Source organism: Leptosomus discolor, chromosome 10, assembly GCF_034619465.1.
Source record: "Leptosomus discolor isolate bLepDis1 chromosome 10, bLepDis1.hap2, whole genome shotgun sequence".
In the NCBI taxonomy this organism is placed as follows: domain Eukaryota; kingdom Metazoa; phylum Chordata; class Aves; order Leptosomiformes; family Leptosomidae; genus Leptosomus; species Leptosomus discolor.
This window is the reverse complement of record NC_141400.1, coordinates 1,257,956-1,285,565: the sequence shown is the minus strand read 5'-3', so window position 1 is coordinate 1,285,565 and position 27,610 is coordinate 1,257,956. Positions and strand designations below refer to the sequence as shown.

Below are 27,610 nucleotides of genomic sequence, written 5' to 3'. Positions count from 1 at the left end.
CCAGGGACTGAGGAATGAGAACACCCGAAAGCAGGATTTAGGACTCAGTTCGCAGCAGCACACACGTGGCCTTGACAATTAGATTTGTGACCTTTGCCTCCCTCTACTGCATTCGGCAGAGGCATTCTATTGAATACAACACCACCGTGACCTGAGTGAAACATTTCATTAGAATCCTAGCTTCAGTACCCCCCACTGCCAATAAAGCTGCAAGAGTTTCATTCTACAGAGCCTTGAAGCGGATGAGAATTTGCTAGATAAGCTAAAAATGACTGTAACAAATGAGAACATTTCTAGACAGGTTTCTGGTACGCATGGATTTTCACTAGCTATTGTTATTTTATTAAAGTTTTGGCCCAGAAGCTTCACCTGAGATTGTTGTTCTGCTATGCTAAGAATGAAATAAGCCTCTCCTAAGATGACGGACAAAGCAGATGAAATACTACAAAGTGCAACAAGTGAGCATCTGTTTACGTGTGTTTACATTTTTGCATGTGTAAGTGAACCTGGAGCTGATGGCAGGTGAGAGGGATGTCTTCACTCAAGAACAGTACAAGAATCGGTTCAGGTCCCTTCAGTGACTGATTATTTTAACACCTTTTGGAACTCTGAAGAGAGACTGGTGAAAGAGGCCAAATGACAAGAGCTAGAAAATTACAGGGCAAAGGACCTGGAATTTGTGCCAGGAAAAATTAAGGAAAGACTGGTACAGTATGCGAATAATGAAGAATAAAACTATGGTTTTATGAGAATTGGGTCTTGTCAAATAAATGCAATACATTTTTTAATGGATCATTGGTCTGATTTATAGAGAAAACTGTGCTAACAAAAAAAAACCCTGATCAATTTGTGTGCCTTAGTTTTACACAACAGTGATCATATATAATAAAGCTGTAAACTGGCTACTAAATATCTTATAACAGATGGAATGCAGCGATTAACTGTAAAACTTTCTCTGGGATCTTCTGTGCATCTCCAGGGGATTTCTTCTTCACCAAAACCTGCTAAACTAATAATGTAGAAGAAGATATAAAATTATTTAAGGAAAAGCATGCACAGGGCAGATACTCTTAGAACAGAAAATGAGACACTTGGGTCAATTATACAAACTAACTTGTGTTGGTTTGGAAGGAGGAGAGCAACTGAGGCACATACACTTTACCACATCCAAAGGCATTATCTTATATGATCAAGAATGTAGGTCATGTGTCTGACTAGAGGAATCATATCCATGACAGCCAGGTATTGAAAAGGGTTTTGAACTAGTCAGCAAACTGGTTCTATTGGTAGCTTATGCTCTGTGTGTCAGCTAGCATTATCCCGGATATATGAGTGCTGGCCACGCATGCCAGGGAAGGATTGAGACACTGGTCAAAGGAAGTGAGGGATGTTTGCCACCTTGGTCTGTGTCACCCATTGGCCATCACATTTACAAATGCCTAAAAACCTGCGAGCCATCAGTTGCCGGGAAGGAGGGTGAATGGCTTTTTGAAAGATTTTAAGCAGTTTTCTGAAACAGAGCTTGAGGTAGGTGGGTGGCTCAGAGAGCAGAAGAGAAGCCAACATGACAGCTTAGACAAGTGTTTGGACAGTCTCTTAATTTTAAAGGTATGTCTGGTCATGGGCATAAATCTAGTCATGCTAAATTTGTCCAGTTCTGCATTTTAAAACAAGTTTTTGGAGGAGGCTAGGGCAGCTGGACTAGGGTAGAAGGCTGCTTTTACCAACAAATTCTTTTATTTGTTTTGAAAGTATGTATAAAATATAGAAAATTATTATCTTTCCCTGATGCATTTAAAAGAGGACATAGGACTTCTGATCGATCTAACTTATCAGAGGAGAGGAACAACAGCCCTGACCTCACTCAGCTGCACAGACGTGAAGAGACCTTGGGAGTTTTCAGGATGGGCTCAAGCAAATCACTATTTGCTATGTGGGTGGATGAGCATCAGGGCATCTGGCCTGTTCACCACCATAATCCCACCACTGATTGGCAGCATGTATGGATTTTGTAGCCAGCCCTATGCCTTTACACCAAGCAGGTACCAGCAGCCTAAAGCCCACTGGCATCTGCAGTCAGCAATAGAGATATGTATGGTGGAACATCCACATGACCTTGCAATGTGAGGTCATGGAGCATGGACAGTGCCTCTGGGGTTAAGGGTTTTTTGTACACACCTCTGTTGGGAAGGGACAAGGCTTAGCATAACATAAAAATTTTCCAAATTCAACCCTGTGGGGCATGCAGCTGTCCTGTTAAGTGTTCATTGCACATCAAGCCATTTGGGCTGCACATGCTTACACCTGCAGTTTGCCTCTGACCTATTTTTTTATTTTATACAGCCCCACAGTTCTGGTAGACACTGCAGCAGTGAGCGCTTCACCACGAAACTCACTTGCTGTAGGGGTTTCACTTTGTAAGTTAATCAATGCAGAACTAACGGCACCATCGATATTGATCAGGTTGTGAAGGCTTTGGCATTATAACACTGCGATATCCTGTTATATCCAGGTTGCTTTCCATTAGCCTGTGTGCATGCTAATGAACGTCAGCACCTACGTGGTTTGGCAGGTTCACAGGGGGAGTCCAGCAGTGCACAATAACGGCCTAAGCAAAGATACTTGACAGGAATTTTAATTTTTTCTTAGGCACAAACAACTGGAGCAATATAACTCACAGGTCAGCAGTTCCTGCCATCAGCCAAACAGCACATCTGACAGCTTTGCAGATGATATGGGCTGTCCGTTTGTGAAAGCTTGCTTGACCCAGGGGGCCATTAGCAAGATCTATAGGCGGAGTAGGCCACCCCCCATCTGACTGAAAGTAAGTGCATTTAGTGCCCTGAGTTGACCTGTCACACTTTGGATCTCTGATATCTTCTAATGTTGAGGAAAAATCCACCCACATAGCGCTCTCACTACTTTCTGGCTAATAAATGTCTCCTTGCTTGTGCTGCTGGCCGGAATCTGACATTATGTGGCCAGCTTAGACTGCCCCTTGTGTGTGTGAAGGGAGCCTAAGGATAAACTGGTTTCATCTTGCTGTGCCATTTACTCCCTGAGAACAGAGGGAGGTACTTGCGCTTGCCAGTTCTCAGTGCAGTCACCCTTCAGGGTAAGATGCAGCTTATCTTCAGGATTGCACTTATATTGCAACTGCATTGAAGCAGATTAACAAGAGGTTGTTATAGGTGGCTTTGGAAAGATCAAGGTAGCTTTTGTGATGCTAGGTGGCAGCTTAAATTCCGTTCTACAAGGAACTTTCTGAGTCTACTGGTAGCTGGTCTAACACAACTTACACACCCCTGAGTTTAGGCAGCTCCTCTTGATTGGGTAAACAACCATCAGGAGCTTTGTGGATCACTTTATCAAAAGTCAGTACCTAAATGTTGCATAATCCCCTATAGGCATCTAAGAAGACACGCAGAATTTCACGGTTTTAGGCTTGTCCCTTATCTAACATGCACCCCAGGTAATTTCTACCCTGCAAGGCAAGGAGTTGAGAGCAAATTCAGCTAAGTGAAGTCCCTTCGTTCTGTCACCACGCAGCCCTGGTGCCAGCTGAAGTTGCCCACAGCTGGGGTTCACAGCATCTGGGAAGGGCAAGGTTGGCATAGCTGCTCTAGGTAGGGCCTGAGTCTCCTGGGCCAGCCCATGGGAACGAGATCTTGGGTCCTCACTTAGCCTAAGGCTGTTTGCACCATAGGTGATGAAAAGGAAGGTAGACACCAGAGTAGACAATCTGAGGGTAGGAGTGGTGATGTCTGAAAATCCTGAAGTCCTAATGTACAGAATGAATTTGATTCATGACTGCTTAGCACACCACTTTACAGGGAGAGAGACACTTCAGGGAGGATTACTTAAACACTGATGGAAGGGAGTTCTAAAAAGTAGAGGTGGATTCATGCCTTCCTAAAGGAGGGCCATGATACACAGGGGGCTTAGTTAGGACATAGGATTACTTCTATGTATATTTTCAGTCTAGCCTTCCCCAGAATCACACATGTTTTTCCCACTGATGCTGCACTGAGTGGAATTTGGGTCCCAGAAACACTGAAGGATTTATCCAGCAGGAAAACTATTGCAAGATTAAAAATCTATGGTGGCTGTGACTGATGTGTTTAACAATCGTTATGTCTTGTCAGGCTTCTTGTGTGGCGCCATTCCTGTAATTAATGGGCAAGGACTTTCCAGTTTTCCTTGGTGCTGTTCAAGGGGTGCCAAGACACTTGAAGCGTCCATAAAAATATCACTGAAGGAGCTGGAACAAGGCTGCCAGGGCCAGCTCTAATGTTATCCCATCTCAGTGCTGAAGCCTGAAATCAAGTGTAATGCCCTAGCACTGATGCAATACCCACTGCTGAGTCCATAGGGCAGCCCTGTAGAGTCTCACATTTGGTAGGAGATTCAGATATTGTTCCTGCTGGAATGGCATATGGGTGACACGGGCTTTCACCCTGCCCCTAATACAAAGCCCCATAGGTGTGCCCAACGCCCAATCTATGTGCCTTATTGCAATGGTAGGCCTGTAGGATAACTTCTCCCACCTGACAGCATACATGGGCTTCTCTCTTCACGACATGCCTCACTCCCCCCCCACCATAATGGAGCTCAGTGAGTTGAGTGGTGGGAGTGACAACAGACTTATGGCTGCTCTACTTGGTGTGAAGGCCAGCTTAGTACCTCCAACTCTTTGTCAGGGTCCTGTTAAAAACTAGTTTTCAAACCTAGCACATCTGTTTTGTAATATGCTCCAGACATCAGCTTTTAAATGTGGATGAGTTATCTCCTGTCTTTTTTCAGACAACAGTTACTAGCTCTGGGCATCACTGGCAGGCAAACATTTTTAATGTTTGCCAAGCTACGTGGCTTCTGAGAGATGTTTACTTCACTACATCTCTGCAATCTTTTGATGTTCAAATCTGTGTCAGAGTGATTGCATGGAGGCAGTCCTGGGATATGAAAGGGAATCCACAGCACAGTGTAGGATACACTCTTCTCACATGTGGCAAAAGCAACTCTGTGCTACTTCATGCTGAAGGATTCCTTTCATCAGCTCACTAAGCCAGCCAAAGGCACCTGAAGTACATGGTGCACGTCGCCATAGTAGTATCACCTCGAAAAATCAGATAGATTTGCATAATAGGCTTTGCCTAAGCACTATTGCCACTGACAGTAGGTGTTGCAGTATTCTGTGTAACAACATAACCAGGTCCCAGATTTTTGTATATATATATAGGCACACACCTATCTGCAAATGCAGAGCAGTGTCACTGAATCTTCTAGTGAGGGATGGAGGCTGTATAGAGGAGAAAGGACCCAGGAGGGTGGAGAATACATCATCCCCATACCAAGAGCTAATGTTAAATGAATTGATATGCTTGCAATATCGATTTTCCAGTATGCTGGTTTAAGCTGCACAAGGTCATTAAAATGTGACAAAGCATTTATTTTGTTACAGCTATTCTATGCACTCTTGGTATGTCCAACTGTGTAAGTACTGTGCAAAGCCAGCCACTCAGGCGTGTGTGAGCATCGTGCAGGCCCTAATGGATACCAGCCACCATAGCAGGCCCTTCACATACCCCATTCATTATTGCATTGCTTGGAGTCCTCAGCCTGTCCTATACTTGCCAGGGCATACATTTGCTCCATGCAGATTAAACTATGTGTGATGCCACCAAAATGTTGTTCAGCTGTTCATTTCTCCTGCAGAGACATGTAAAGGAAAAAAACCAAAGGACTTCAGTGGACACTTACTCACCAAAGCCAAATTCTTGATCAAAGTGATACTTCTGCATATTTACAGGAGCCTTCACAGAACATGGGACTCTTGGGACTGTCTTGAAAAGGTGTCTGTGTCAAGGAACAGCCAGTAGTTTCCAAACAATTAGGTAACAGCAAAACTGAGGAACCTACTCATTCTTTAGGACTCAAAGGCTCTGCTCCTTTCTTAATACTTGTCTTACACGAGATTCACTATATGGCTGCTAGGGGAGAAGAGGATAAGAAAGGAAGATTGTACACGGGTTATTTTACCCAGTTGTTGACACAAACTTGGCTATAACATGGATTAAAATAAGTGAGGCCAATTGTGTAAGGGAAAGGCAGTAACTGAGTCTACATTTTAAGAATGTAACTACAGTTCGAGAACAGGTGATTTTAGAAACACAGAACTATCTAACTGAAGTGTTTGGTGGCATGAAGCAGGAAGAATCATGAACTAATTTTGTACCTAATTATGTTACATATAGATTAGGGAGCTAATAAAATGAAGTTTTCTAAAGGAAATGCTATTTATTGTAACCTTGAGACTGTTAAGCCCCAGAATGGGCAAGTCTAAGTTTTCGACCAGTCAAAGTGTATTATGTATCCTACAGAAATTGTAGTCACTGTATCATGGACTAATAAACACTGTTCTACAAAGGTAGCTTATTCTCATTTCTTCTGGGGAGAAACTCAATTAACAGTGTAACAGCTTTTTCAAAAAATGGAAGCGGTTCTTGAAACACATCAAATGACTGAAGAGAAAGGGGAAATGAAAGATGATTCTAAAAGATAGCAAAGCCGGCTGCAATTAATTCTGTAATGGATTTTCATATATGATATTTGGGAAATGCATTTTGGGTTCTATGTTCTTCTCCTTACGTACTCTGTACTGGAATGCTTATCTTCAGATAGTCTGCTTTTGTCTACCAAGTCATGTAAGCACACAGTCCTGCAGTAAGCACCTGCAACAAAGCCAGCATTGGCAAATGTAGTTTTGTGTAAAACAGGCAAACCAGAGAAATACTGCAGTTCTTGGTTCGTTCTGATAGAAGCATGCCTCGGAGAACTGGCTGTGTATGACCACAGATGAAAAATGAATGAATTAGATTGGCCTGTATTGAGGAAAATGCAAGCACTTGAAAGAAAAAAACCACTCAATTACCATCTAAAAATAATCAAATGTTAAAGATTCCTGTAAGGATTAAATCTTTGTGCTAGATTTTTGCCAGAGGCATTGAGAAGAACTACATTATGATGAGTACAAAACAACAGTCTCCTCCTGTGTGTTTACATTACTGTATCTCTAGTTTATGAACATTTTGGGAACTGTTGGATTAGTCACCAAATTAAAAATCAGTCTAAATGTACTCGCATAGCACAGTTGCATAAAAGAACAGCTCCCTCCCCAAATCTTAAGTTTTTTCCTCTTGGCTATCCTTTAAAACTGAGTCAAGGATTCTCTTTCTCAAGTAGCATCCCTTTCATTGCCAGTAAAACAAGACTGGTAGCAAAAGAAAACTAAATAGACCACATGAGGCCATTGGCGGTTCATGCTTTGAGATATGAATTCTTTTATTACAGCTTTTCCCTCTGTGATGTTTTAAGACTTACTGCAGGTTCTTAAAAATGAATAGGAATTGTCCTATTCTGATCTGTCAGCAGTTTGGAAACTTAAAACATCCAGGACATGTCTCAAGAAATCCAGTTGTTCTCTTTGATCCTAGATTAAAGGGCCTGTTACATATTTTAGAGCTATGTAGTTTCTTACACAGTTCCAATTAATACGACACTTGAGCTTTATTCTGTGAATGTACAGTAATGTAGAAAACTCCTTGGAATTCCCTCATCAGCTATATGCTATTTAGAAATACAGGTATTGGTTTTATAGCAACATCCTCAATCGCATTCAATACTCCATTTATACCCTTAGGTTTAGTAATTCACAGAGCTTTAGCTTCACAGATTCTTACCAATAAATCCCAAAATGCATGCATGGCTTGATTTAAGAAAGATACTTTACTTGTGTTTCATACACAAAAAACTGATAATCAACAGTGGCTTAAAAAATTAACACTACTCCACTTTTTCACAAGTGTACAAAAAAGAAATAATGAATTTACATTCAACGGTAAAGCTTAAAGTTCACTCTAATAATAGTTGCATTGACATTCACATACACAAGCACAGAATAAATATTTCAGGATTCTTATAAGAGCATACAGCATACATACAGTACTTGAATTTTACATACTGAGTGTTAGTAGGGTCATAAATTCATAATCTCATAGAAAAGTAAAACTAAAATCAGAAAAGGTTGTGTGGGAGGTAACACCAAGGTACTGCACAGAGCTAGCAGGTTAGTAAATCCATATGTGTGAGGAGTTTGCTTCTGCTTCTTCGTATTAGGACAGTTTGTTTGCAAAGGTGTATTCAAAGTGCAGATCAATGCAAAAAAAAAGAAGATATTCTCGTATTTATTAATACATGCAAGAGGCAGCCCCCAAGTCACCCGACAGAATAAAGCTGTTATTGGCAAGTGGCCGATATAATACAGATGTTTCAGGCAATTTTTCTAAAGCACTTTAATAGCAGCAATTGTAGTTTATAATGGCTCTAGATTGACTTCTGTTTGGGCTAAGGGGCATCATATTTCTTTAACATTTACAGCTATATTTCTTTATAAATAAATATCTCAAATAACAAAGAGCATAGTTAACGTTTCTTTTTTTCTCTCTTTTGCATAAGTGTCGTGGAAAAACTCTGACCTTTTCAGAGACATAATGTGCAAAATAATGTTAGAGTGGAAATAGGGACACAGAGCATCACAGTCACTTACATTCCTGGGATGTCAGCCCAGCCCGTCTTGGGCTAGCCTTGCCAGGGTAATGCAGGGCTTTAAGGGACAATTTTCCCAATGGCTTGCTTGGTAAGAGATAAAATTTATGGTATCTTAAAGAGCTGTAAATGTGAGGGTTTTTTTTTTTTTTGCAGGAGCGTGTACAATACGTCATGTATAGGACTCAGTATTTCCACACAGTGACTTCTCAAGATTTTGAAAAGTCTGGTCATCTCCTTTCAGACATTTCCTCCCCAGCCTGAACATCTTTGAACATAGGTGTTCATTAGGTGTTTCCTCTGTTGCATATTTACCAGCTCTTCTTGCATTTTATAATCTGTTCTCATATCACCTAGCTGACATCTGCACACAAATACTTCCAATCAGATGGAGGGTGCACAACATTAAAACTTTTAAACCTGTCCTGTAAGTGTCACCAAGACAGGAGCACAGGAACCACAGTGCAGAGTCCAACCTCTCACTGGCTGTACTGTGAAGATTCTCCTTTTCGGCGTAGGAGAAAGGAAACTTGTGTCTGCTTTTTAGATTCTGAAAACAAGCCAGAGTGGAGAAAAAGAGTTAACACCAGACTTAATAAAGCTTTTAAGACAAAACCTGTTAAGCAATTTAGACAGACACTGTGAATTTCCTGCTGATTTTCTCAAGTCTGTACATACAGGAAATTTGGTAACAGTAGGAAGAAGTTGGGAGTTGCTACATAGGAGAAATCTGCCATTATTACAAAAACTGGCTAAGTGGGTTCTTTCAGTATAAACCCCTCACTGATCACTGTTCTCAGTGGTGCTGTTGCCCTTTTCTTTTTTCTCCTGCGTCTTGTTTCCCTTCTTCTTTTTCTTCTTTTTCTTGGTCTCTTCCTTCTTGCCAAAGGTTATGAAGTCACTTTTGTCAATTTGGTTGTTTGGTGGCTCCTGCCGGATGGAGATGATTGCAGGAGATCCTGGGATAATGAATTTGTCTGGCAACTCACCAGGACCACCTTGTTTGGGATTGCCGGGTCCAAATTTAAAGGTCCAGCTGTTGCTATTCACACCAGCTCCCACTGGGGGGGACACCTCTCCTGCCTCAGGTTCTGAAAAAGTCAAAACAGCAAGAAAAGCTTAAAGCACCGTTAAATACAAGCACTCTGTGAACATCAGCGTCCTATTTGAAAGTGATGGCTTTAGCCTGGCTCTACATTGACTCTTGGTTGCCTGGCTGCTCGTCTGGGTGTTATCAACACCCAGTTCTTGTCCAGGTTGCTCAATGCTAGTGTGCATTGACTCACTCCACATACTGCTGGGCCCAACATGCTCTGGATCCCATGTTGTGCCTTGAAATACAGTTGTTCTCTATTTTTCTTTTGAATCTGAAGTGCACAAAGAGATTGCTGTGATGCAGCCCACTGTAGTGTTTTATAGCGTGAAACACAAGCGTGTGCATTGCACAGCACAAGGGTATGTTTGAGGTGTCAAGTCTTTTGGGATAGGGTTAGAAGAGTGTCCGGCCTTGGCAGTATGCACATCCATGCTGGATTTCTTAGCAAACTGCCTTGTCAGCTGTGACCAGGGTTCCTCGTGGAGGGAACGAGAGGTGCATCCCAGAGAGGAAGGTGAGAGCCAACTAGCATGTTCGTATGTATGTACGTATGTATGCAACGAGGCTGATCGGCAGACACGACCCTAGAGCAAAACCAGGAGTAAACTGAATTGCCTGAGTATAGAAACCACAGGACTCCTTCAATCACAGAATCTGGTTTCAGAAACATCCATAGTCTTCTTCAAGACAAGGGTCTAACAACTTGTTCCCTTTTGTTAGGAAATGGCTGACTATCGTAAGAGATTTGTAAAGTTTTTCTGAACTATGACCTTATGAGCAAAATGGGAAATCGGAAAGGTCGGGTGTCAAATTTGTGGTAAGTTGTCAAGAACGGTTCAGAAGTAAATACTGCAGTGAGTTCTCAAACTGGGAAAGTCCTCAGTATTATGTGTCTTTTTTCTTATTGTAATATCACAACGTAAAGGCTGAAAAACTCCAGACTGGTGACTAACTCTTGGTTCTTTGAATTTATATAGTAGAATGGTAGATCACAATATTTTATACAAGCAAATATAAAGTGAATTACTGTCCCCAGCTTTAGGCTTGCAGTATGAAGCAAGTTTTAATTTTATTTCCACGATTTTGACAAGATTGAGCTAATCAGATTGAGATGTTTATGTATGCCACCCTGACAAGGACAATCTTCTAGCATAACAAGATGCAACAGACTAGGTTCTTTTATAAGAAAAAGTCTTAAAACCTGGCTGTTTTCTTTTTTCTTAAACTTTGAAAATTGTCTGTAATTTACGTAACTCATGATTTTGAACAGGAACAGCATATCCATTTTAGCGTATCATTTTAGGTGTCTGAAGGATTGTGATTAGGGGAAGGTTCAATGCTTCTGTACTGATGCTAAAGCCCTCAAAGCTAATGAAAACATTCCTATCTACACTCTAAAAGTGCAGTATCACAAACGTAGGACCTGTCACACTTGTAACATTCTTAGACACACATAAATTCTTGCAATAGTGCACAAAGAATGCCGATACCACCGATCAGATTAAGTCTCAGCATCATGTATTCTGTATCAGAGCTGTCCAGCTGAATAGGTGGAAGCTGTTCAGGGTAAAGAAGGAGGTGGGATCTGCATTACTACAAGGCAGGGCTGGAAAACCAGCTGGGAGGGCCTCCATATCCAAGAAACAGAGAAGTCCTAGGTCTCCTGCTGGTGAAAGAGGGCAGGAAAAGAAAACAAAGCAGACAAACTAGAGGGAGATCTCCAACGTTTTGCCAGACCAGAAGATGCTATTCAGTAAACCTCAGCTACTGACTGCTCTGTACCTCTGAGCAGTAATGAAGAACATTGCATCTACTTGAGCAGCCATTTCACGAAACGAACAGCATCTCCTGTACTACTTATTCTTTTATGATTCTTCATCTTCTGTAATGTTGTTCATACAGTTTTCTATTTTATGAAATGAAATGTGTATCACGCGTGCAGAGATAAGGCTCTCCTGGTTCAAAAGCTAAAGAACACATTCTGCTGCTGCTTGACAGCCTTTCGTTTGCCTGGCAGCAAAGTCAATACTACGGGAGTGCACGGTTCCTTTTTAACCTTTTCCATACTTACACAGTGCATCCATGTTACAGAGCCAAAGAAACGTGTATACATGAAACATCAGAACTGTCTCTGAGACCATCTGTGTAATAAGTTTGGCACATGGAGTCTTTGTAAAGGAGGTGATATGACTGCTTTTGTGATGGGATCTTTAATCAAGAATTAGCAGAACCTGCACACTTCTTTCTCCCCTAAGATGGTACCTAATGATGAAGATTTGACTTTATGTTCTTTCCAGGAACTGCTGAAGTCGTTTTAGTGACCTTAACCTCCCTAGTCTCAAATATCTTTTTAGAAGTTATTCATGTGGAATTTCCTTTATTTTATCAGTTGTAGCTGTTCCGTAAATTTTCTATGGTCTTAACTATCAACTTCAGATTTTTTACATGTTTCTTGTTGGCAAAAGCAATGCCCTAGCAAGACCTTTCATACTAAACGCATTAATATAAACCAGCTTTTATTTCTGCTTAATAAAGTATTTTACTCAGGTACCTTTTATACTGCTTTTGTTTCTTTGAGATGATAAATTACAAAGGTGAATGTCGTGTGTCTTGGCCTTTTTCCAAATTATTAATCAGTTGTCTTTCTCCAGCAACACCAAAATGTGAGCTTTCATATTGTATATAATAAATTAAGCCTTATTTGACAAATAAATCCTTTCTCCTTCCCAAGAAGCCCATGCAACGTTCATTCCGAACAACATTGGCCCAGCCCCAATGCTCTTTTCCTGTTCCTGGCAGGAAAAAAAACAGCTGAAGGTGACCCCCAAGTAATTTTTGAACCATCCCTGCTCTGGCTGCGGAGAGTCCTGTAGCAGTGAATAGTCCAAAAACTGCTTTGAAGCGTTCAGGGTTACAACGCTCTACAGCCCACAGTGCCACCACAGCACAGCTGAAACAACACAGCACGTGGTCGTGCCATTTTGACGTGTGCATAGTAGGCTGAAGACAGGACACAAGACAATGACAGTGACTTTATATTATCCGTTTCACCCCAAAAATACAGCAATGTGCAAGAATAGAGGGTGTCCTTAAGGTACAGTATGTCTTGCATGAGCACTCTTGCCAGTCTAACAGGGTGCACATACACATCTGCACTACTGAAATCTAATCCAGAGCAGGATACTGAGCATTTAATCTGGTTCTGCCTGGACAAAGTCACTCCCCGGATGAAGTCAGTAACATTCATCACAAAGCCACCTGACACAACGTATCCAAACGAAACAAATCCGCCATATCTACCCTGGGGAATCGGGGTTCTGTCAACCTAAAGACTGAGGGGGGGTTGCTTGCATTTCTGTGTGTTTTTCCTCCAGCCCCTAAATATGTTTGTTGTCCATACAAACTAAGCATTTTAATAGTCCTTAATACCCACTAAGCCAAAGGAAACTAATTATCCTTACAACTATGTGGGGAGCTCACATACAGAAAGACAGAGCCAGACAGAACTTAATGAGTTAATAGCCATCATCTCCTACGAGCAGGGCTTCAACCCTCTCCTCAGGAAATTTCCCTTCTGCGTGATTTACCTGATAACATGTGTGTTTATCTGTATTGGCAGGCTGGAAGGTCACAGTTCAGCTGTACTAAAAATGTTGTATGTTTAGGCATTTCAGATCAAGGATAAATGTCACTTAACACCTTGTTTCCGAAGCTTCCTTAAACATCTGGTCTGTTTCTTATCAGCAGGAATTTAACAACAAGAACTTTCCACTTACATTTAACAGGATTAGTTGTAATTCTCTTGCATATTTTCTGGGTCTTATTGAATGCTTTAAAGTTTTTTATTAAACTTAGAGGAAAACCTAAATAAAGCAAATCTGGCAGCTATATTTATAACACTTAATTTAGAACATGACACTTCTCTTCTTCCTGCAGCTACACAGGGTTTGTGTTTTTTTTACCAGAGTTCTACATAAAAGCACAGTCTGGCCATCCTGTAACTCAAAAGATTACTTTGGAGACTGCCCCTTCTCTGTACTCTCAAGGAATACAGCAGTCTTCATGTTCAATGACCAAATGATTTATTTTTAAAATGCATGCATGCAGCAGAACCCAAAATCTAGGCTGCACCTGCAGCTCTTGATGCTTCTTCGCCTGTGTGTCTGGATGCTAAAATGGGAGATGAACTTTTCAACCCTTCCATTTCCTTGTACTCTTGCTGAAATACAAGCATCTCTGCAGACTTTAAATGGAACCTAGAGCAACAGAGACTGTGCAGTCAAGTAGATCATGTATTTTGTTGGGAGGAAAGGACTCGCAGGTTGTCTTTCGAAATACTTCTTTTTCCATCCAGTGACTGTTGTCTGAAAGGCACAGGCAGATTTACATACAAACCGCAGGCCCCCCCCCCCCCATCCTAACATCACATATCTGAAAGCTTAAAGCCGTAGGGTACAGTGCCTAGCTACTTTTTTCTCTTCCAAAGGCGTTTACAGGTTATATGCTGTAACCCTCTACCTCTCACAGGACTTGAAAAACATACAAATCTCACTCAACAGGCACTTGTTCAAATCCTAATTGCTCTGAAAGCACCTGATTTCCTCCACATTGTCAGGCAGAAAGCATCACGTGGATGTCCTAGGCTCCAAGGCTCCAGAAAGGGAGCAGGTTGCAGGTGAGCTGTGTCACCTCACATAGCACAGAGCTTCTTGCTCGGATGCTCCAGGCAGGCCTGATCTCTGAAAAACCTGTGTACTGAGGTACCTAACTCTCTCCATGCTCCGTGCAGGGAGCCCAGGCACTTACTACAAGGAACAGGGTCCCTAAAATTCAGCCTGTAGTAGCTGTAAGCACCTGATTTTTTTTTCTTAGGTGTCATCCACAGAGTAAGGTAACCCTTTTCTATATTCAGCAACCAAAACAGCAGGCCTCCAATCTAAACTGTCTAATTTAGTTCTTGCTGCAGTCTATAGAGACAGGCACCCTCAGAAGGCAGTTCAACCCACCTAGCTTAAACGCCTGGATTTTCTTCATTGCTCTGCCCTCGCTGCTGGAGCTTCTTTAACTAGAGACAAAGCTCAGCCAGCCAGTTTAAACCAGACAGATAACTTCTGGGTGGCTAGTGCAAAAGGAGCTGAATTCCGCTCTCAGGAGCAAGCTAAGCAGCATCATGGCTTGGGGGATGTTGTACTAATGACCGTGCCAGAGTATTTAAAAAAAAAAAAAAGTTTGAAACTAATCTCTTTAACGGTGACAGCCACAAAAATCCTGTGCAACTATTTGCAAGATGAGGCCACTTTCTCAGCCCTAATACCACCGCAGGACTTTCATTTAGGCAGGCATTGGCATTTTCTGTTCAGAAATACCCGTGACAGCTCAGCCACATTGGAAAAGGTTGCACCATTTCCACCCCTTAAAAGGCCACATTTTAGCTGTGACAGCAGTAACACCAGTACAATTTAGGTCTTGAGTGACACCCCGCTGCAAAACTCCAAAGTATAGGCCTGTCATGGAGATTTACAGCACTGCCTTTTCAGGTGCAGCATTTGCGAATTCACTCAGTTGAAGGGTTGGCTTTCATCAGCCTGTAAAACCATCTGAGCTGATACGTAAGTGGAACAAAGTTGAAATGCCGAGTGATGGGTACAAAGAGTCTGAAATTGAGATGTCTTTTACATTTGGGGCAAAACACCTGCTCACAGAACATGTCGTCACTCAGCCCACTAATCGATACCCCATGAGGTCTGGGCTAAGGCTGCAGTTTCCATCTCACTGACATTTTTCTCTCTTTTGGGAAGCCACGTGTTTTATTCCTGTCCCTGTATAGCCCCACAGCTCCAATCTGGTGTTTACTAGGAACAGGTGGTGCTCACTTCCCATAATGCGAGCTGGCCATATATTCCGAGTGTCATGTACATTGTCTCTACCTCCTATGCCTCTGCTGCTTTCTTACAGAACCTTTGTCAGAAGAAGGCTAACTCGTGTTAGAACAGATGTGCCCCTGCTCAAGGGGGAGAAGAGGAAAGCATTTCTGTGCAGCTCTGTCTCCCTGCAGAGACATTTTTGACTGCATGACATGCTCAGCCAAGACAGCAGCTTGCTTTCACTCTGTTCCACCCCTCCCCACTCACTACTTTGTCCCTGTCCTTAAAATTTTGGTGGCTCACGGACTCAGGAGATCATTTAGATAAACACTTTCAATCCCACCATCTATTATTATGAAGTTTAAAGGAAATATTTTTCAGGTTTTTTTCTAGACACCAAAACATACCAACTAAAGCCACTGTGAAACTATGAATACCCCACCATTAATCACAGACCCTTCTGTCCGCAGGTCAGAGTAGCAAAACACATTAATTAAATGAATTTATTTAAAACTGAGGTCAGGCAATAAGCAGGAAGCAAATTGCAGAGAAAGCTAGTCATTAACCTGATTTCTCTCTTCCCTGCCTCCTCCACTGATGCTGTACTGACTGCAGCTTCTGCCTCTGGCAGGCTTAATGAATATTCACTGTTATAAAGACTCTGACATTCTGCACTGATTCCGAAACAGCACATCAAATGCAAACTGCGTGCACTGAAAAATCCTCTCTGTGTCATTTGGAGGGTCTCTGAGGACATTCTGGCTTCACTGATCAACCCTAAGCCTTTTCGGGATTAAAATGCCCATTTAATCTTTTTTTTTTTTCGAAAAAAACCAACAAAAACACAACACAAACCCCAACAAAACAATAAAACAAGCAAAAAAAATCCATCATCAGCATGATAAAATGACAGATACTGAACTGAAAGGCAGAGAAATGACTCAGAACAATGTTGAACCATTTTAACTAACAGTTTGCCAAACAATCCCAACTATCTCTAAGGACTATGTCAATTTGGAGTCTTAAAGAAAAAACAAGTCATTCTCAGTCTTGGCCCTTCCATCTGTTTGACCTGTTCTGCACTAATGATTCAGAGTAAGGAGGAATGAGCAGAAGGAAAACTTCTCCCTGCCAAGGAGCCTGTAGCTTTAATCCATTGCTTGGATTTAAAGGCAGTAACATTAAACAGGGTAATTATAGAACATATGTTGTGGGAGATCCATAACCTCCACTGCTCCGTAACCCCCCACTGCTCCAACATCCAGATACAAAGCAGGGGGCGGGCACGGAGGTCACTTCCAGCTCAGCCTCAGGTTACTGTTCATGCTGACATTGAAATTGAATTTAAGTAGAGATTATTTATCTCATTAGAAGAAAACAATTTTACACGGCTGTGTATTAATGCAATTGTCTCAGTCACCAAACAGCTCTGCCAGCATACTCTAAGAGATGTGAAAGAAAAAATTGATTTCCTTTGGTACCACAGCCTGATGTGGCCACAGCACAACACATGCTAAATAGGTCCTTGCAGCTGCTGAAGAAGCAGTATCAGAGCATGGTGTCTGCAGCTCCTCTCACTCTCTTTTCACTAAGAGAGGCTTTTTCTCCTGCCAAAAAAAAAAATCAAAAAAAAAAAAATCAACCTTCTCAGGTAACATCCTTCTAGTGCTGTACTTGTGCCCTGTCCTGCTCCCACCATTAGAATTTGTCTTGGAAAGCACCTGTTAGTACTTCTTGAGCACAAGCTTTAACTTTTTCCTCACCAAACTGAGGATTAATCTGATGCATCACTGAGACAGCATGCACGCACATCCAGGATGCTCCATATCATCTTTCCAGCTCTAATCGGACGCTGGACTCTGAGGATGCAGCGTATGATTGTTTGTGTTGCAAGCAGAGGTTGTCAGGGAGAGTCTACTCCTGCAATATAAGGTAGATGGATTTTTATTTGGGCATTTCACCACATCTGCAGGCCCACAGTGACCATTTTTAAGAGTTCATATTTGAAAACAGCCAAAAAAATAACCTCAAATGTAAATTATTTTTGTCTTATGTGTTGTGAATACGGTGTGGGCAGCTAAAACACCAGCCACTCTGCCCTTGTTTTAATGCAAACAGTAAGGTAAAGGGCAGCGATAGTGCAGGAAAACTGGACTTGGTGCTGGGGGGACTGCTGTGCCCCTCAGTACCTGGGAAGGGAGAGGTGGTATGGGCAGTGTCTCGGGACAATGTTCACCTGAGGACCTGCGGTGGGTTGGCCTCACTGCCACCTGCCCCACCTCCACCAAAGAAAAGGCTTTTCCTTGCCTTCATGTCAAACCAGGTGCTATGTAGTCCCCTCAGCGCCCTAAACCGAGCCAACTGGAGTGGCAAACACCTACCTAGGCCTCTACTGAGGGCTGGTTTTAGGATGGCTAGGTGACACAACCCAAAACCGTGGAATTTGAGACAAATCTTTAAAAACCGGGATGTCTGATTTGTGGCTGAACCTACGTTTGGATGTGACCAGGAGGGAGGTGGCATTCTAACTGCTTTCAGCGGACGGGTGCTGCGTATGGGTGCCGCCTCTATTATATAAAGACACGAAATATTGCAAAGAGAGCAAAAGTCATTGCAGAAGACGGAGCTCCAAATGTCAGGAGGACAGGACCAGATTGGGGCACTGCTTAGTCTGTATTACGGAAAGCCAATTCTGGTTACTGTATTCTGTCAAATCTAAATGAAAAACTAATTTAATTCTTACATACAAGCACTTCTAGATGAAAGACAACAGGCTCACAGACCTTCCTAAATCCTGCTGTGAATGTGAAAAGGAGGAAGCACTTCCTGGCTGCTGCTGCAGCGTGTGACAGCGTTCTGCAGGCAGCATCCCCCTTCCCACCCCCGCACTCCCCTCGCTCTCTGCTAGATGAGCTATTGAGCTGAGGCCAAGAGCACAGACGTGCCATCTATCTGGTTGCCTCCTGCCACTGGAGGCCACTCTGCTTCTACAGGGTGATCACAGGATCAGCAGCTTGGACTCCTGTCTACAGCCACCACAGCTACCTTCTGCCTCAGCCCCCATCTCGATGGCTGGCTGTGACTGATTCCCCAAAGAGGGAAAAATTCAGGTCGGGCATTCCTTCTTCTGAAGGGAAGACAGAAAGCATGATTAGGTGTTCTCGTGGCATTGGATCTCCTGGACAGGACTGGTTTGTTTGTATTTGTGTCCATATTGGAGAATGAACACTCCTAAGAGAATTCAGCTGAACTCATTCCCTTCTGCTTACCCTCAACAAAACTGTTACCCACATACCAGTCTCTACATCTGTGAAAACCTTCTGCAGGTAAACTTACCTTAGCACTGTGCATATTACTGCTGGTGCACAAAGAGCAGAGAGCCCAGCATGGTTGCCAAAATCCAGTGCTGGCAGGTAAAAAGAGAATCCCCACTTTTAAACTGAGCACAATTAACAGAAAGACAGTAACTATGGAAACTTGAAGCATCAATTTTAGTCTTTCGAAGCAGAACCTAATTTTAACCAACTAATTGGATGCTTGAAGTGGTGGTGAAAGAAAAAAAAGGGACACATTTATTTCAGTGCTTTTAGAGGCATCTATTTTAAACATGAATGAATGTGTGAGATTCACCACTCAGAAAGGATAGCATAGTAACGGATCATGGACGCCTAAGAAATAGTCCTAAAAGATAACATTTTTTTTTTCTTTCTTCATCATCTATGTCTAGCTTACAGGCTTCAACCATTCCTCTTGTATGTGGCTCCTGCCCCAGCAGCCCAAACCATTGTAATCTCCAGGCCAGATGACTACAGTGTAAAGCTTTCTGCTTGGATCTTCCTTTCAAAAAACACATAAAGCTTCAGAGAGTGGAACATGCAGTGCCTTGTCTCTCAGAGGCTGAAGGCGGCTGGAACCTGTTTCCCTGGTTCCCTCTGGCTCTGATCACAAATAAAGGAAAAAATTTACTGGTATTTTATGGATTAAAGCTGAAACTGGCCTTTTCTCTATATGGATCATAAAGGGGAAGAAAGGGTACTATTATTGTTTGGTTTGGTTTTGTTATCCTCCGGGGATTTCTTGATTTTAAAAGTAAACTATACCATACAGGTATATAAAATGAATTTAGACCTACCTTTGCAATCCTTTTGCTGACCTGCTCTGACTGGTTTATCGCTGAACCTCTGAAAGCTTCGCCACCACTGAAAGCCAACTAACTAAATACTAACCAACGTCTATTTTGATTCTCACCGATACCGCTGTTAGCCAGCAACCTGCCCTAAAAGAAGAGTGGCACTTTAATACCTTCCACAGGAAGGGGCTGTAAAACTGAAGACATGGCAGGCCTCAAAACAGACCGTGGCAGTCACAGCCCTCTTTCCCTTCCACACTACGTATGTCACATTAGCAGCTTCCTATCATCTCCTGTTAGGATCACATCCCATTATTAATGCTTTTTCTGATATGGGATGAACGGAGCTAATAATATTTCATATCAGCTAAAAAGGAATCTTAATTAAATGTGATGAGTAACTGCTAATACAATATGATAAGCCCCCTGGATAAGCACACTATGTAATTTCTCTGTTTTTCAGAATTCTTTAAACAATCTCTGAGGAGAAAATGGAGGTGACCTTGCAAAGTCATCCCACATCCATTCTCCTACTGCAGAAATAACTTTGCTCTTTCAAGGGGTTGCAACATCCACACTTGGAGGACTTCTTCTTAGGTACTAGGTAAACCCAGATATTATGACAATTTAGAGCCATCTGGGTCTTTAACCCTTTAAAGTAGGTTATTTTGGTACTGATGAGATGAACCAGACTGACCGACCTGGAAGTCTGGACCTACAGTACCACGGCTCCAAGCCTTCTACCTGTCTGTCCTTCCCTGCAGCTAAAGTTCTTTCTTAATTGAAGGACAGTACCTGCTTGAACTGTATGATGAAAAAAATTTGCATTAGGTTTTCAACAGATGTGTGCCTGTGTAGTTCTGCTGAATTCAATACAACTTCACGCAGTTCTGCTCTGGTTGGCTGTTAAAAGCCAATTTAAATATGTTTATGAATCTCCTATCTTGTTCAGTGCTTTATTCTACTTGGTCTCATAAATTGAAATCACAAAATGCTAGGTGATGTGCTGTAAAGCCCATATAATGCTGAAACAAAATAAACTTGACAAAGAGGTTACTTGAGGGGGGTAATACACAATTATGGAATGTTAAGGTATAGTTATCTAAGTAAAGATGAGATGAAAGTTGGCAGTTGCTTGCAATGGATGGCACCACACTGCAATAGCCATTTTAACAAAGTTGCAGGTACCTTTTGTGTCTTGTCACTAGGACTACACTTTCTTAAATATTCATCAGATGGCAAGTAGTAAGTCTTGGAGGCTTAACACTTATACTACAAGTGGGTAGAGCCATCTCTGTTAATTTTCGATCACTGTAACCTTTTCAGAATAAGGCTTTCCTAATCCCAGTTCGAGTTAGTAAATGACCTACTTTATATTTCAATTATTTTGATCTTTGAATCTTATAGCCCCAGTCATGCTTTAAGCCGTGAATTGTTCCCTCGATGGAACAACTGGAGAAAAGGCTCAGGCTTGTCCTTCCACGTAAAATGATGCTTTACATTATTCTCAGGAACTGCTCATTTGCTAATAAGCTCTCTTTCAAGAAAGGCACTGCTCAAACAGTTGTAGTAACATGTCAGAAAGTTATTTATGTAATATGCCTGCCGTTTCACTTCTTAAAGAAAATGTTAAAAATGGAAGAACCTTCTTGAAACAGACAGGAAGATCAAATCTGGAAAATGAATAATTACACATAAAGTGTCATGGATGTAAAATGGATGTCTGAAAGCAAAGTAAGGAAAATTAACTTTATTTCCACATTACTGCTTAATGGAGGCTGACAGAAAAAAAAAATCCTATGCTGATTAAATTTTAGAAAATTCATATTTCTTATAGCTGTGATTCCTTTAAATGAAAAGGCAGGGAGAAAATCAAGGACAGACTGTATCTGGATTGATAGTTATTTTCGTTCCAGGAAGCATGTCATATGCCCAGGTAATTAGGACAAGCTGTCAAAGAATAGAGACATTTAAAAGATCTTAGTGGTTATAAAGGCTAAAAGGTGATGTTATTGCTTCTTGAATCCTTCACTTCAAAAGGAATTTTGAATTACCATCTGGTAGTATCTACAAGTAGAATACTTTAAAAATATTTCAAGACTGAATTAAACTTTAAACTTCTGTTTTACGAATGTAATTGTGTGTATAAACACATGTTGATATACAATTGGTTCATTCGTTTTCAGTTTCTGTGATTGTTGAGGAGGTGACTGGCTTTTAATTATTACATATATGCTCTACATGTAAGTGCACTCAGAATGATGCAGAGAGCAACTCCTGACAGTAACAGTGACCACCATCAAGTATCAGCCTCCTGCACACCAAACCATAATACGGAGCCTGTGCAAGGCACTTCCTTAGCAGAAAGGAAACCAGTGACAGAGGCATGTGCACTGGCACAGTCTTTGCATAAACTGTGGCCTGCTATCACCCACAGTAGTCCTTGCACAGAGGTGCACATACATAACGCATAAGATAGCGTTTCTTTCAGGACTATAGGCAAAATCAGATGTTTACGCCTCAGGAACACTTTAAAGATTGATTTGAGTTGGAAAAATGAGGCGACACCCCATTATTTGCAATTCCATCAAAGCCACACGCAACTGAGGCCTCACGAACCAGTCTTTGTGCATCCCAGGATGGGCCAAGCCCTCTCCCACTTCAAAGAACACCCCATTTCAGATTCTATTTTCCCAGCACCTTTCCTCAGTCACACCGCTACCAGGTCAGGTCACGGGGGAAAGGGTTTATTATATTATCAACTCTGTATCTGGAATAGTACCTTGAAGTGCATCATGTCCTGGCCCATTTTAATCCACCCAGGCCACTCAAGTTCACAGAGTCCTGGTTTGTGGTGCAGCTCACGTTATGCCAGATCACACAGTGATAAAGACATATTCCTGCTACTCCAGGGAACACTGTTCTCCCACTCGGGGATCCCCAGTGCCAGGCAAACCAACTCACACACCAGCTCTCCAGATCCCTCAGCTGACTGCATTTGGTGTAAGAGCTGGCAACAGTAGCAATTCTTCATCCCAAAGGTGTGAGACCACCATGGGAACACAAAGCCAAAAGAGCTTCATCCTCAGGCTGTGAAACCTGATGGTTCCATGAAAAGGGAATTTTTGTCAGCTATTTCAATATATTCCCTCACTGGAAATGGAAAAAAAAAAAAAAAAAAGGCAGCTCCTGCAGCAAAATGCCAGTTGCCTGGACAGCAGCAAGAGAAGCCATTCACTAATCTTGATAGGCCTCATCCCACTAAGCACTAGGTGTAAATGCAAATTCTTAAATTGCTTCATATTCTTGCTATGAGCCACAACTGCAGCACTGAACCTAACTGAAGTGTATTCCCTTTACACCAGACTTGAAGAAGAAATAGCTTGGGGTAGCCAGCAGAAACATAGTTTGTGACAACAAGGAGAAAAAAGCTCTATTTATATCCCTTCCTGCTGACACACACAACGGCACACACTTCATTCAAGCATACAGGCAGCTGCTCAGGGGCTGGAATTTCTGCAGTGGCTCAGAGACTGGGGGAAGTGCGGTCAAAGCACATATACTACGTACCAAGGAGAAAAGACAGCCAAAGGATGCTTTAAAATGCTGTGCTTGATCTAGTTCATTCTACTCACCAAAGGCACACAATTCTGAACTTTATATTCAAAATGTGTGTGCATATTTACCGAAATTACCACTAATATTTAATAACTCTTCCTGTAAAAACAGCATAATCATGCATGCAGATCTTCAACAAGCAGCTACTGACAGTTTTTGCGTCAGCTATTATCCAGTTTGCATCTCTAGTGAAACGACTCAGTGACCAGGCAAACAGATGTGTATTTCTGCGGGTGAGCAGATCTGCCAGTTGCTTAGAGCTGATGTGTCAGTCTTCAGGAGGGGACAATACCTGGGCAGGGGACAAACATTTAGTCTCAATAGCAAATACTGACACAAGCTGTATAGCCTTGCCTATAGTATCTGAGAGAAACAAATAGCAGACATGAATTATGGTGTCTTTACTCTTTTTTGCAGGGGCCAGAGCTTTCCCTTTGGCACATAAATATTTTTTTAGAGATACAGACACAGTTTAAAAATAAAGGTGAGAGGGGACACCAACAAAACAACTGTTTATAAATACTGAAAATAATCTGCTAATTGCTCAGCTGCTCTCTTCAGGCCTCAGTCATTCACTGAAGTATATCAAATGGTGCCAAGGGGGTTGATTTTCCCCTCACTGAAGAAGCCAGGCAACTCACTGATGCAAGGCCACACTGCGTCCAAAGTCACCTGTTTGGATAACTATGTCTGCAACTGCACCCAAACCTGCAGAGGTTTCTTAGGGCAAAACTCACTATTTTTCCCCTGTATAAATATCAGTTCATACTCCACCCAAATATCCTTCCCACACTTGCCCGAAGCTTTGATTTAGTGTTTGTCTTCAGAAGCCAAAGTGAATCACCCATTTCCTGCCTCCTAATCCTCAACTGTCACAAGCCTCTCTGTAAATTTGCAGTTGCTCCTCCAGGTAATTCGGCTTTGGGCTCTGTACAAAAGCTTCATTAAGAAAGAAAAATGCTGAGCAGTGCCACTGCCGTAGTCTAACACACAGAGAATGGAATCAAGCTTGTTCCTTTGTGGCTGCTGTAATTTAATCACAATTAAATAATGAAAAAGCATAAACTGCAGCCTGATTTTTTTCATGTAGCTTTTTCTACCCACGTGGGATTTTTGTGTCTCTAGTCTTCGCACTGTGGGATCATGTCATGTCCATTCATCCTGAACAATTCTCAGAATATTTGTTGCTTTACTTAAGTATCAGTAGTTTTTTGTGAGAATCTCAGGTTTCACATGGGGGAAAAAAAAAGTTACTTTTGGCTGCTAATGCACCAGAAAGCAAATAAAAGGAACTTATTCTTTGGGGGCTTTTTTGGTGTGGTGTTTTGTTTTTTGTTTTCTGTTTTTAAAGCATCATTTTTAAAACAGCCTTTACTTGAGGCTTAAGTTTTGAGTGTTTGGGACTGGCAGCATAGGACTGACCCAATGCAATTTCATGGTCTGTTTATCCATCCTATTCTATGCACCATCATGCATTTAATAACAGGTGCTCTCCCTTACCCAGGCATCTGTGACAAACAGAACATGCCATGTATGCATTACTGCTGCAGAGAAAGCAACTGCCTTCATAAATCTAATTCCACTCAATGAAGAGCTCGTGTCTGAGAATCACAGGACTGAGTAATCAATAATCATGGTCTGCAAGACAGAAAAATGTCTTCCGATGGCTTCCTTTGAAGCTATGCACTGGTTTCTAGATTCTATTTCTGTATCCCAGTATCATGCTGCTTCCCTAAAGGCTGTGTGGACCAGCACTGTTACCCTGCATAACTGTATCTGGCACTTGACCTGAATATGTTTCTCCTGATTAGACAGTGACATTCTCATCTGGAAACTCTATTTGTGCATTCAAACTGTTGTCTCAGCATAAAGGTGTACCCGAGTTATTCTGAAAACCCAGTTGAATGTTTGCTAGGAGGTACTGTCTGTATCTCAAAAGCTTTAGTGATTATAGTATGATTTGGAAACTTTCACCTCCAGATTCCAAAATCTGCTGCAATTTACACCTCCCAGCCTATGTGTTATGAAGTGATGGGTCTCTGCCAAGTGGTGGGCGGGACAAACCTTCACACTGCCAATACCAACTACAACATCGTTTTTTCTAACTGCCAACCTCAGCAGAAAAAAAAAAAGAATGATTAACACATAAATAAGAAATAGCCAGTAGCTACTAGCCTTGATTCTTCCAGGTCGAAGATGAAACACAAGCAGGTCTGCAAAGGAGGTAGAAATTTCCACCCATTACCTCTCCTCTGCAGTGAACAGGAGACCTCACTGCCAAGTGCAACAACTTGCCCCCTTTCACAAATACTAACTTTATCTTAATGACCAAATATTCCCTTTACCTTAATCCATGTTACATATTTTTTTTGTATTTTCCATCAGAATTGCACAGCCTCAGACCACATGTTCTGTATAAAAAAACCTGCAACAGTTGCCTCCTTTCAGAATGAATAAAGGCCATTCAAAACACAAACAATCCTCTCTTGTCTCCTCAGTTCCCCTGTGAAAGTAGAAGGACTTTGTATACAGCCCAGAAGGCCAAAACCTCAGTATCTGGCAGAGCAGAAAGGAAGCTCTGCTTTACAGGAATACCTGTTCACCAGTTTCGAGACTAATTCAGCATCTGAGCTGACCTTAACAGTTAACCCAACATATGAAATGAGCAGTTGTGCATCTAAAAGTCAGGACTAAGGATATCTAAAAATTCTCAGTCCGTCATCAGCACTCTATGTTGAACACTGGCTTGACTAGCATGCTGAAACTGCTGTAGAGAATTGTATGTGTATGTTCACAAAAATTAATACCATGGAATTAATACAGCTCCACTTTTTACCAGTAATTACTCCGAAGTGCAAAATGGCCAGTTCCCTCATTTTGTGCATGCTACATGATGGTTGCTAAACTTTTTGAAGGCTCAAATACTGCTCCAGCACTACATAATCTCAGAATTAAACCAAATCAAATCTATAATCGCTATGGATTTAGGAAAAGCGGGGGGGGGGGGGCAGAAAAAGGGAAGAAAAAAGATTCATGACTCTGATGTAGAAAAAACGAACCAGAAGTTTATTTTTTTAAAATCAGATGATCTTTGGATGTTTGGCTACTGAGCTCTATACTTGGGACAGATAATAACTAGCTTTTAAGTAACTTCAAGTATAATGTTCCGCACAGCTCAAAGGAAAGGTTACTGCTGTGACGTCAAAATTGTAGAGCAAATATTTAATTACTATTTCCTCCAATTCCCAGCCTGTACCTCAAAAGTAGATGTATGGCCAGTTCAATGCAATCTTGTCCACTTTTGCCAGAATCCATCAGCATATTACCCACATCCCAGCTGGCAGCATCAAAGGCTGTTAAAATGTTTGGGAAAAAAAAATAGTTTGGCCGTCCAGGCACTGTTTATCATTTAGGGAAGAAATCAATGTACTGGGCAATCTACATTCCATAAATGAGCTAAACCAAGGAGATTTCACAGAAGTCCAGGTCTCACTGGTTTTGGTCTAGGACTTCTCCTACAGCATGAGAAGCAACGATAGCCTATGCACAGCATGATCCACAAGGGTTCAAAGATGCCATGAGGAAGGCCATGCCAAGACAAGGCTGAGACTTCATCTCTCCAGGGTGGATGAAAGTTCCCGCCCTTGGAAAGAAATACCCAAGGGCAACAAGGGAACTACAGCTTGGGGAGGACAGACAGCACAAGCTATGGTTCAAAGAGAACAAAATGTAAATACAATGTTTTCTGCTCCCTACTCAGATGTTCTGTCCCCTCTTTCAAGTGAATGGTAAGGCTGCTAAAAGCAATAGCTCAGTGCATGAAAATAATGCTGATTACCCAGAAGTGAGATACAAGTGCATGAAAATAGCACTGTCATTTCAACGGGATGGAGGAAAGAGAAAGAAAACTAGAGCAAGGTATACACACCTATACGGATTACAGAAAGAATTTTATGGCCATATAGATACAGAATTCACCAGAAGTGAAGGATCGATACACAAGGATCTTCTCTATAGTGATAAATCATCAGGAAACCTGTAGCTAAAAGGTTCAAAGTGTAGGAAGGAGAGTGGATACAGGCAGGAACTCTGAATGATGGGGTTTTTACTCTTTCAAGAATCTGGTCTTGTCGCATTATTGCAAGTCACCGTTCTGAAGGGCTTCCTGGATACTGATAGAAAAGTACAGAATTTGGAAAGGCAGTTGGTGACACTATAAACTTTACTCCCTTCCTGTCCTGTGGTCTGGGCTTGTCCATTCAGGCTCTCAGTCTCCTGTGGACTACTGGAGTTTTCAGA

The 27,610-nt window shown here is 41.8% G+C and overlaps 1 protein-coding gene across 1 annotated transcript in view; it reads right to left on the bottom strand.

The window, feature by feature from the left end:
* Positions 1–9,384: 9,384 nt before the first annotated feature.
* The window catches only part of LOC104353985 (protocadherin alpha-C2), a 47,669-nt gene continuing 29,443 nt past the window's right edge, over positions 9,385–27,610 (bottom strand). The window contains exons 2-4 of the mRNA XM_086471205.1: positions 12,885–13,001; positions 11,191–11,257; positions 9,385–9,695 (exon numbers count right to left, since the gene is read on the bottom strand). Coding sequence (XP_086327331.1) covers positions 9,385–9,695; positions 11,191–11,257; positions 12,885–13,001 — 495 coding nt within the window. The remainder of the gene's footprint in view (positions 9,696–11,190; positions 11,258–12,884; positions 13,002–27,610) is intronic.